Source organism: Limanda limanda, chromosome 3 (genome assembly GCF_963576545.1).
Source record: "Limanda limanda chromosome 3, fLimLim1.1, whole genome shotgun sequence".
NCBI classification, from domain to species: Eukaryota; Metazoa; Chordata; class Actinopteri; order Pleuronectiformes; family Pleuronectidae; genus Limanda; species Limanda limanda.
The window spans coordinates 3179719-3190319 of NC_083638.1; the positions used below are offsets into that span (position 1 = coordinate 3179719).

General features: G+C 41.3%; 1 protein-coding gene across 1 annotated transcript; it reads left to right on the plus strand.

Annotated features, from left to right (window-relative positions):
* Window positions 1–4967: 4967 nt before the first annotated feature.
* On the plus strand, window positions 4968–8166 carry LOC132998819 (high choriolytic enzyme 1-like). The gene is made up of 8 exons (XM_061068566.1): window positions 4968–5021; window positions 5276–5303; window positions 5395–5445; window positions 5632–5760; window positions 6379–6499; window positions 6852–7030; window positions 7756–7837; window positions 8034–8166. The coding sequence occupies exons 1-8, from the start codon at window positions 4968–4970 to the stop codon at window positions 8164–8166; spliced, it is 777 nt and encodes a 258-aa protein (XP_060924549.1).
* The last annotated feature ends 2435 nt before the right edge of the window (window positions 8167–10601 follow it).

Sequence of the window (10601 nt, forward strand, 5' to 3'; positions counted from 1 at the left end):
TGTTGCCACACAGCCGACAGTCGTAAACATGCTACTTACATAACCGCCATTCTCCCGTCACATGTCATTTTGCACGCACGCTTTTGTGTGCTTCTGTAAGTTTGAGTGACACCATGATCCACTGCTCAGACACGTCTATTCATCATGTGCTCAAGTGTCTGACGTGAACAATCTTCTGAATGCAGTTTGGCAAGTGCACTTGGACGACCCGCTCTACCTACAGAGCCAAAGCCGTCCAATGCATGTACATCTAAAAGAATGGACTTCAACTTAAAAATTCATTACATTGGATCGACTGTAGAATTGTTCCCAATCAAAATATGTGATGTGTTCAGAAAGCCTCATTACAAACACTCACCTGCTCTCAAACTGAAAGACAAAGCTCTTAAATATAGAAACATCAACAAAGATAAAGGTGTCCTCTGTCGCACAATGAGGATATTTTGTGCCATGAACCTCAAATATGAACCATTGACCTCCCACACAGATTTCAATGTTAACTGGGGCCAGTATTTTCAGGAGAGAACTGAAATAAACAGATTTTCTAACTATTTCCAACATTTGTGATGCCACAAACGTTCAGATTTCACAATTTCTCTGTAGGAAGGATATAGGTGAAATGATAAGTATCATGAGTTATAATAATAATTCATTTTATTTGTAAGGCACTCTTCATCCGAGGATCTCAGAGTGCCACAAGTACATAGTTAAAAACAAAGTCCTAAAAAACTCAACTCAAAGTAAAAACCCCTTCTTGAATAAAAAGGTTTTTAGGCCAGTCTTAAAAGAGTCCAGGGTCTGTGTTGCCCTCAGGTGGTCAGGGAGACCATTCCATAGGCGGGGCGCTGCTGAGCAAAAGGCCCGGTCGCCCATGGTGCGGAGCTTGGTGTTGGGAACCCGAAGGAGCGAGCTACTTGTAGATCTGAGGGTGCGGGTGGAGGTTTGGGGAGTGATGAGTTCTTGTAGGTAGGGAGGTGCATGTCCATTTATGCAGTTATAGGTGAGGAGTAGGACTTTGTATTCAATCCGGGTTGAGACAGGGAGCCAGTGGAGTGAGTGGAGAATTGGTGTTATGTGCTCATATTTACGGACTCTCATCAGGATCCTGGCAGCGCTGTTTTGAATGAATTGCAGTTTTTGGATGTTCTTGCCAGTGATCCCAGTGAAAAGGGAATTGCAGTAGTCCAGTCTAGAGGAGATGAATGCGTGGACGAGCTTCTCTGCATCTGACAGGGTTAAAGTGGGGCGGAGTTTGGAGATGTTTTTGAGATGGTAAAAGGAGGTTTTGCACAGGTTTTTTATATGGTCATTAAAGGTCAGGTGAGAATCAAACCTAACTCCCAGATTAGTGACTGTGGAGGAGAGGGGTATGACCTGACCGTCGAAGGTGAGCTGAGTTATGGAGGATGACTGAACCTGGTGTGGAATTCCAACAAGGAGGGCTTCAGTTTTGCTACTGTTTAACTTGAGAAAGTTGCTGCTCATCCATGTCTTAATCTCCCCAAGACAGGCGGTGAGACATGAAATGGCTGCAGAGGGGTTTGGGGCAGTTTTGATGTAAAGCTGTGTGTCGTCAGCATAACAGTGGAAGGACATCCTATGTTTGCTGATGACACGACCGAGGGGGAGCATGTAAATAATGAAGAGGATGGGGCCGAGGACCGACCCTTGCGGAACACCACAGGAGACAGGGAGCAGTCTGGACTTGCATCTTCCCAGTGAGACATATTCAGTTCTGCCAGAGAGGTAGGACTGAAACCACTTGAGTGCAGAGTCTGATAGTCCAACAGCGTTGTAGAGGCGCTCTAGGAGGAGAGTGTGATCCACTGTGTCAAATGCAGCTGTCAGGTCAAGGAGGATGAGGAGTGAGGGTGATCCTGCATCGGCTGTCATCAGCAGGTCATTTGTAACCTTGAGCAAAGCCGTTTCAGTGCTGTGGGCTGAACGAAATCCTGACTGAAACTTTTCAAACAAGCTGTTATGTTTGAGGTGGTCCTGAAGTTGAGAAGCGACTACCTTCTCTAACACCTTGGACAGGAAGGCAAGGTTGGAGATAGGCCTGTAATTGGCTAGAACCTCCGGGTCCAGGGTGGGTTTCTTGAGAAGGGGACGGATGACAGCAACCTTGAGAGTAGGTGGGACACAGCCAGACTGAAGGGAAAGGTTATTTGGGTTCAGTTTGAGATGGGCCTGTTTGAACGGGCTGTAACAGGAAGACCAGTTTTTCGAACCAGAAGCCCCCAAATGAGCCTTAAAGACACAAGATATAAGTCGTGTCCCAATTCTGGGGTCGTGGTCTACGTGGCCCATGAAGGAGGAGGTCATCGCCGGTCGCATAGATCCCGAGGACTGAACCAGAATGAGCCGCTCTGGTTTATAGAGGATTTCCTTGATCGGCATCACCAGCCGGTCTCGCACATGCTGCCATCGCCTAGCAACAGAGCTGCATTTGGACACCACAATAACGTTTTTATGCCCCTTGGTTTTTTTGAACATACGTTTAGCGGTTGAGTTGCCGGCACCACAACCTCTTTGAAAGTCACCAAAGTGCAATGAATCCTGGGATAGCTCAGGTCCAGAAAAGGATCCCCCGGTTGGAGCCTTCATATCTTGGGGATGAAATGAAGCACAAATGGAGGAAGCTTCAGAATGGGAAAGTCCAGTCTGGCCGCCGTGACGCTACCGGTTTTCAAACGCACCATCTGACGAATGCCGCCCCTGCGTTGTGACCCAGCTGCCAACATCTCGGCACACAATTCAGATTCCACATGGTCATCTTTAGCTGGTTCAGTAGCCACCAGGATGTACAATGACCCTAAGCAGACAGCTAAAATAACAAAGGAGTGGCTTCGGAACAACGCTATGACCATTCTTGACTGGCCCAGCCAGAGCCCTGACCTAAACCCAATTGAGCATCTCTGGAGAGACCTGAAAATAGCTGTCCACCAACGTTCACCATCCAACCTGAGGGGAACTGGAGAGGATCTGCAAGGAAGAATGGCAGAGGATCACAAAATCCAGGTGTGAAAAACGTGTTGTATCATTCCCAAGAAGACTCATGGCTGTACTAGCTCAAAAGGGTGGTCCCACTCAATACTGAGCAAAGGGTCTGAAATCTTATGACCATGTGATATTTCAGTTTTTCTTTTTTAAGAAATTTGCAAAAATTTCTATATTTCTGTTTTTTTCTGTCAAGATGGGGTTCTGAGTGTACATTAATGAGAAATAAAATGAACTTTTTTGATTTTAGCAAATGGCTGCAATGAAACAAAGAGTGAAAAATGTAAAGGGGTCTGAATACTTTCCGTACCCACTGTAAGTAGTAGAGTGAGAAACTTACACTGTAGAACTTGTATGAGCTACCCAGAATCTATAAGTCAAACGTGTGAACATGCAGCCGGGCAACATTCCAGAGAACATACTCTTCTTTGTAATGGAAGTCGAGGCTTTAAACGCAGGTGAGGGTTTTTTTCTCAAGTGCTTCCAGATAGTGTCATGAGTGATGAGACTTGTAATAACAATGGCTACTGTACACACTCCTGTCGACCATAATCATGTGAAACGTCAGAAGAGAGTGTTTCCTGGTTAACAGATTAACTGGAGGAGGTTTTTTTGTTGCTGAGTGTTGCTGACTTTAAACCCTGCTGGTTTACCTCCACATTGTTCATGGTCTAACGAGGCAGCACCAGCACTCATCATTGTCGCTTGATTTCGTAATAAATGTTCTCTCAAATCTTTAATCTCAGCTGTTGTTGTTTCTGACGGAACTAACCTCGACCCCTTTGAAACACTCAGAACTCGACTTTCTTCTAAAGTTGAAAAACTGGAAACGAAAACAACAAAATTCTTCACAATAAAAATAATTGGTGGTTGCAGTCCTTCTTGAAAATACTGCGAAATACATTCACGTACATATGAGAAAACAAGTCTTGTGGTGTTATCATTTGATTAAAATATTAGATATTCACCTTTCTTTGATCCTTTCCTTTTATTTTCCTTTCTGAGGTAAAATCTCTCAATATCTCTCTCTGTATATTGTTAATTTGTGCAATGAATTCATGTCGTTTTACGAGACTCTTCTGTAAATAAGTCCTGTTTCCTCATTTGTGTCTCAACTGCCCCTTTAACAAAGTGAACAATAAGCCACGTTCAGGTTGTCAGTGGAAAATCACTCATCCATTCTCACACATTGTTCTGTCTAACGACGACACACTTGACAAGGGACCAGCGATGAATGATGTTGGGCGGCACAATCTTGTGGGAGTTTTTCTTTCTGGTTTCAGAGAAAAATCTAAGTCCAGGCTTTAACTTAAAGAAAGGCATTTTAAAACTCCGAGAAACAAGCCGGAGGGCTCATTGTTAAAATGTTGTTCTTCAGCTGGACATATTTGACCTTGCATCTTACACAATCGCTTGGCAGCTATATGAAAATTAAAGACTTTACACACAAAACACATGATGCATGTTTTCTTAAGGTTACACTACCCCACATTAACAAAGTACCTAAACTGTGCTTTGATGTTCTTAACTACTAATCCATATATATTGTTTTGTATGTATCTTTTATGTTTTATGTATCTTTTCAGGTCACTCTTCCAGTTTCAGAGAGAAAAGCTTCATCCAGTGTCACCACATGCAACAAACAGCTCATATGATATGTATCTTTTATGTTTGGGTATTTAAATTCTACTTGCGAATCTGAAACATCCTCCATCACTGGATTTTCAAGATAAGCATCTTCATATTGTGCCTGCGGATGAAACCTCAGCCACGCCCTCTGCGAGCGGCCTATAAAAAGCGAGGAGCCGAGCAGCAGCCTCACACTGCTCCAGACTCCTGGAACAACAGGTAAACTCCTCTGGTCTTTTTGTTCTCACCAAACTTATTTGGATCTAATTTATTCCTCAAACACTGATTATTTTCTGTATATTTTCAGATTTGAGCCTGAACCTGAGAGGACCAGAATCATGACGCCTGTGTTCCTCCTCCTCCTCTTCTTCTCCATGACGGCCATCCCTGCGGTAAGTTTCAAAACTGGGATCATGATGTTGAACTCTGCTGTGAAAACCAGGCATCTTCACATTATCAGCTGAGATCAAAATCATCTGTTGTGAACGTGGTGACGACGTGTTTGAGAAATAATTGAGTTGTTTATTAATGAGCCTTTAAGTTGAACGAAAGCTTTTGCAAAGGGTCCGTAAAGGAACCTCCACAACAACAGATATGAGATTTTCAAACAGCATCTGATGTGTAACATTGTGACTTTGTGTAACAGTACGCAGCTGATGACGAAAATGCATTGGGTGAGTTTAATAATGCAGAGTTTCCCACATGTTAACGTTAAAAATGATTCTGCTGCCACTTGTTTCTGATATTTTCTGTGTCGACCTGCAGACGAAACTCCAGCAGTCTCTGATGTCCTGGAAAAAGTCAACGAAGGCTTATGTGAGAAATAATTTCATATGGTCCAACTTTTTTGCCTTAAATAGAAAAACCTGATGACTGAAAGAAAGTGATACTTGAACAGTGAAAAAAGTTAGATCGCTCTCTGGTTTTCGTGTAAAAATGAAAAATGTGTAAACTTCCAGATTCCTGGTTTAAATAGTAAGTGTCTGTGTCGTTGTTCTTCAGCAAATCTAGTCTTTGGTGACATTAGGCTGAATGTCCAGAGGAACGCAGATCCCTGCACTGCCACCGGCTGCGCGTGGCCTAAGAGAGGAAGATATGTCCTGGTGCCAGTGGTCCTCTCCTCCCGTTACTGTGAGTCTGATCCACCGGTCTGGTCAACATCAGCTTTGTTTCCAGTAAAAACTAAAAAAAAGTTCCATAGTGGTCGAAAAGAGATTTTTGCTCAAAAACAAAATCCTTCAGTAGAAAAGTCACGTTGTCTAAGTACATCTATAATTTTGAGATGCTTTTACTTCTTCTCAATGTATTTTATATCTATTTTTTTTTTTTAAAGTAATAATATGAAAGCATTGGTTTTTTTCTTCCACTAATCATCTCACATTCCCTCAGTTTTATCTCAATCATACTATTATTTACATCAAATAATAACTTAATTCTCATAATACTGCCTATATTTTCATAATATTGACTTTTTTCTCATTTTTTTTACGACCTTATTCTCATATTATTTAAGTTTTCCGTATTAAATTACAGCTCCTTACTCATAACATTGACTTTTTCCAATAACATTAGAACTTCTAACAAAAATGATCTTCTCATATTGACTTTTTCCCCATGAAATCATGACATAAGTTCTGTGTCTAGAGATATTTTGAATTGAATAAGAATGATCTGAAAAACTGTGAATGTAAGTTACTGTACTTTGAAAGATGGTCTATATAACACGCAGCTTGTACTTTGTCTCCGCAGCCAGTTCAGAGCGCAACCTCATCATCCGAGCCCTGCTGACCTTCCACAGCTCCACATGCATTCGCTTTGTGTGGAGACGCAATTATCACAGGCAGTACCTCCACTTCTACTCCGGATCTGGGTAGGAACACACACTCAGGTTCTGTGTTGAGCTTCAGCGAACCTCGAATGGCTTCTTTATCACTGCAGGTCACTCTTCCAGTTTCAGAGAGAAAAGCTGCATCCAGCGAACAGCTCATTCCAAACAAGCAGGTTTAGAACAGACGCTGCTCTCGTGCTGTTGAAGCCTAAAAGTTCAGGCTCAACCACAGTGAAGTCAGGTCAGGGAACAGGTTTCTGTTTGTTACGGCAGGGATCGAAACAGTATGTTCTCCCGGCGATAAAGGTTTAGCCAAATGGATAATGTGACCTCTTTCTTATCTATAACTTTTCTATATGTCTTTAACAATAATTTCCCTGTGTATGTGTGTCAGGTGCTGGTCGTACATAGGCCGTCAGAGTAGAGGACAGGCTGTGTCCCTGCAGAGAAACGGATGTTTGTACACAGGCACGGTGCAGCACGAGGTCCTCCATGCTCTGGGCTTCCACCACGAGCAGGTCCGCTCCGACAGGGACAGATACGTTCAGATTCTCACCGAGAACATTCAACCAGGTGAGCTAATCCACAAAAACCTTCATTCCACGCTGCCGATTTCATCTGTTTGTGCCACGGACTGTATCTGAAGGTGGAGGACGCCTCTCCACTTCCTCCCTTGGCCCAAAAATCCAGACAAAATATCCTGCGTATTAGCCCTGTAGATCGTAACGCTGCCAGACGTCCGGCAACAGTATTTGTTCTATCATTTTCCCCTTTGCATGATGTGCAATCAATAATGCCAAGAAATGATAATATCCTATAATCTCATAATTTAGAAGTTCTAATAATCAGTATATAAAATGTGGATCCTGCGTCTGTGCTTACGCTTGTCGTGATGTCGTACGTGAATATGGAGCAAAGCCTCTTTCCAGCCAACCATACTCGGAAGTACGAACCCAGTTTATATGCTTTTTTAAAAATAATAGTTTTTTTCACATGGTGAGATTTGTGGGCGGAGTCAATGATTTGTTTGTCTTAACATTGGCTGTTTTGATTTATTGTTCAAATCTTGATTTTCTTGGCTACGACTTATGTACGATAGTTTTCCCTGACATATAATAGTTTTTCACCCGCTGCTACAATACTTCTTGCAACGCCATCCAACCCATTAGGGTTCATCCTCTGGGGATCATGAATATCTGCACCAAATAATCCATTCAATATTTGGTGGTTACATACTGAAGAAAAGGTGAAAAGGATAAAAACTCAGTTTAATTTAAAATGTCTCTCTCCCTCTGCAGGAAAGGAACACAACTTTGATATAGAGCAGACTAACAACTTGGGGACTCCCTACGACTTCAACTCTGTGATGCATTACAGCAAGTAAGTGTTTTGGGTTTTGTTTATTTACTTGTTTCTTGAATCTGATCAAATTATTTCCATGCATATACAACACCCGACTTGCAGCTTAATGATCCACCCTGATGCAGCGAATGTCTTTTTCTAATGTCAGTGAATAACAACAGAGCTAATGAACGAAGACAAAACCAATAATGTTGTCTTTGGGTTCTCTTCAAAGATACGCCTTCAGCAAAAACAGAAAGCCAACCATCGTCGCCAGGAGCAACCCCAACATGGACTTTGGACGGGCCACAGCCATGAGCAGGAATGACGTCGCCCGCGTCAACGAACTTTACCGATGCAGCGTCTGAAACGTGACAGACTGCTAACGTAGGTGAGGACGCAACAAATACATCCCACTAGAACAGGGGTTTTCAACTGGTTTTGTCCCAGGGACCATTCTGACTAGAAAGTAATCCGCGGCCCACTGATGTGCCTTCGCGCGCGCGTGCCTACGTGTGTGTGCGTGTATGCATGTGGATAGAAGGAAGTTTTAACATTTGGTTTTCCATGTTGGTTTTATTTAAAAACCTCAAACAAATCTAGAAAAATCTGTGTAAAAACAACAAAAACGGTTGATTTTCAATGCTTAAGAATTGGAAACAAAATTAAAATGCAGTTTGTAGTTGTACTGCATCTCAGAACCATATGTACATCAATATACAACGTTAATGACTTAAATGTTCAGACATGTAGCCGACATGTTGAGAGAACGTTAAAGTAACGGTGATCAATAACAATCAGTATAAACTGGGGCTACAACTGAAGAGGGAAGATGACAAAGTAATGCAAAATATGTCACAAATGATGATCATACAATATCACACAAACAATTGAGGCCTACTTAAGTTTAACCTCATGATCACCAGCACCTTATATTATTTTAGACATATTTTTCTCATTATATATATTTTTCACGATATTCAAGAGTAATCTGGAAATGTGTCGAAATATCAAAGCGAATTTCGCGGACCCCCTGCAATGCTGTCGCGGACCACCAGGGGGCCGTGGACCCCCGGTTGAAAACCCCTGCAGTTGGAGAACAAAGTATAAACTGAGATGAAATATCCAATCTTTGTTTCTCCCCCAACCAGGAACGTGTCGACCTCCAGAGAATTCCACAGGATTTCTGATGTACACGTGACAGGGATCTGACGTCTCTCCCGACTTGTACTTTAGCTTCTGTGAGCAGTTGGTTCTCACGTTCATCTGGGATCAGAATTTATAAAAAAAAAAAAAATAATTGATCTTTGTTTAATGATTTTCTGGTTATGATTGGGTGATGGGTTTCCTCAGAACTACCAGGCAGAGAAACAGGTCTGAAACAGTCTGAATATACTGAGAGAATGATGTTTGCTGTGATGGATCATTCGTGAATTGTGAAAGCTGTTTTTAAATATTCAGTAAAAAGTCCATTTAATGCTCGTTGTGTGTGGAGCATCAGCAGCGAGATAAATAAACAATTCTAAATTGTGCCAACAGTAATAATCTATAGCATTATTAAGACAGCCGGGGTCAAACGTCTTTGATATTTTTTGGGTTTTCCTTTTTTCTAGACTATTAATCAATGTACTGTGTATTAACTTCTACACTGGACTATTTCCACAATAAAATCACAAAAAATAAATGTGTGTCTCTATTTCCACCAAAAGGAGGCAGTGTTCTGTCACTCTCCTGACGTCACGGCTCGGTCGACCCATCCTGTCAGTGAACGACAAAGTTCACATCAGTTTCCAGTTTGTTTCAAGCTCCATGAATGTTCACAGAAATAATCAGACACATATAACCAGTAACACGTTTCAGGAGATGATGTGGGAGCAATGAGAACTAATCCTGTTATAAAGGAAAGGTTAGGGTAGGGTTAAAGTTAGGGTTCAGCATTCGGTTGGGATGGTTAAGGTGAAAAAATGACGATGGTGATCTGTACTTTACTGTAGTAGAACTTTTACTCCACCGCGTAAGTGAGCAAATATTAAATACTTTCTTCTCCGCTACATTTTACAATGCATTTCGTTACATGTATTGGGTTTTTTTTAGCTGTGATTTTACAAACCCTCGGTTTTGGAACCTCCTGACTGAGGACAAGACTTGAAGATTTACTTCTTTTAAATCAGCTCTTAACAAACCTTTTTGTATAATGTCGTCTTCTTTTTAGATTATTTTTATTTTTAATCACTGCTTCTACATGATGTTGTCATCACCAGCGTCACTGATGAAGAAACAACTCACAATGACTCAGCCATGAATTAATATGACAACAAGATGTTTGTTAGTGGCATCATCTGCAGCCTTGTGTATTGATATGACAGAGTTATTTTTGTATTAAACAAAATATACAGTAGACACAGTTAATGATAAATTAGAAGGTTGTGTTAGAGAATAGGCAATACTTTTATTTTATTTAATTAATCTCCTGGAATAATTCCCGCCAATGGAGTGCATCTATTTACTGGTTTTATTTACTTCATACCAGAACTCAAATTAATTTCAGGACATAGAGTTCATCTCCGAGTACAGAGATCGCTGCAGGACAGAGACTCTGATGTAATCATATCATACAAGTACAGTTACTTTTAACATTTTTAAAGCAAGTACTTACTTTGCTCAAGTCAAAAGTTAATGTATATTTTTATTTCAGAATATTTTTACCTTTTAGTGTGTACTTTTACTTAAGTAAAGCAAAGTAAGAGTCCTTCCTCCACCTCTGCAATTATAGTACAGACCAAAATACTTTGATGTAATTCAA

Excerpts from the sequence above, each read along its gene's own strand:
- LOC132998819 (XM_061068566.1), top strand. The coding sequence starts at position 4,968 with ATGACGCCTGTGTTCCTCCTCCTCCTCTTCTTCTCCATGACGGCCATC. Across the intron at positions 5,304-5,394 it reads TGATGACGAAAATGCATTGG|ACGAAACTCCAGCAGTCTCT; the intron begins GTGAGTTTAATA and ends GTCGACCTGCAG. Across the intron at positions 5,761-6,378 it reads GGTCCTCTCCTCCCGTTACT|CCAGTTCAGAGCGCAACCTC; the intron begins GTGAGTCTGATC and ends TTGTCTCCGCAG.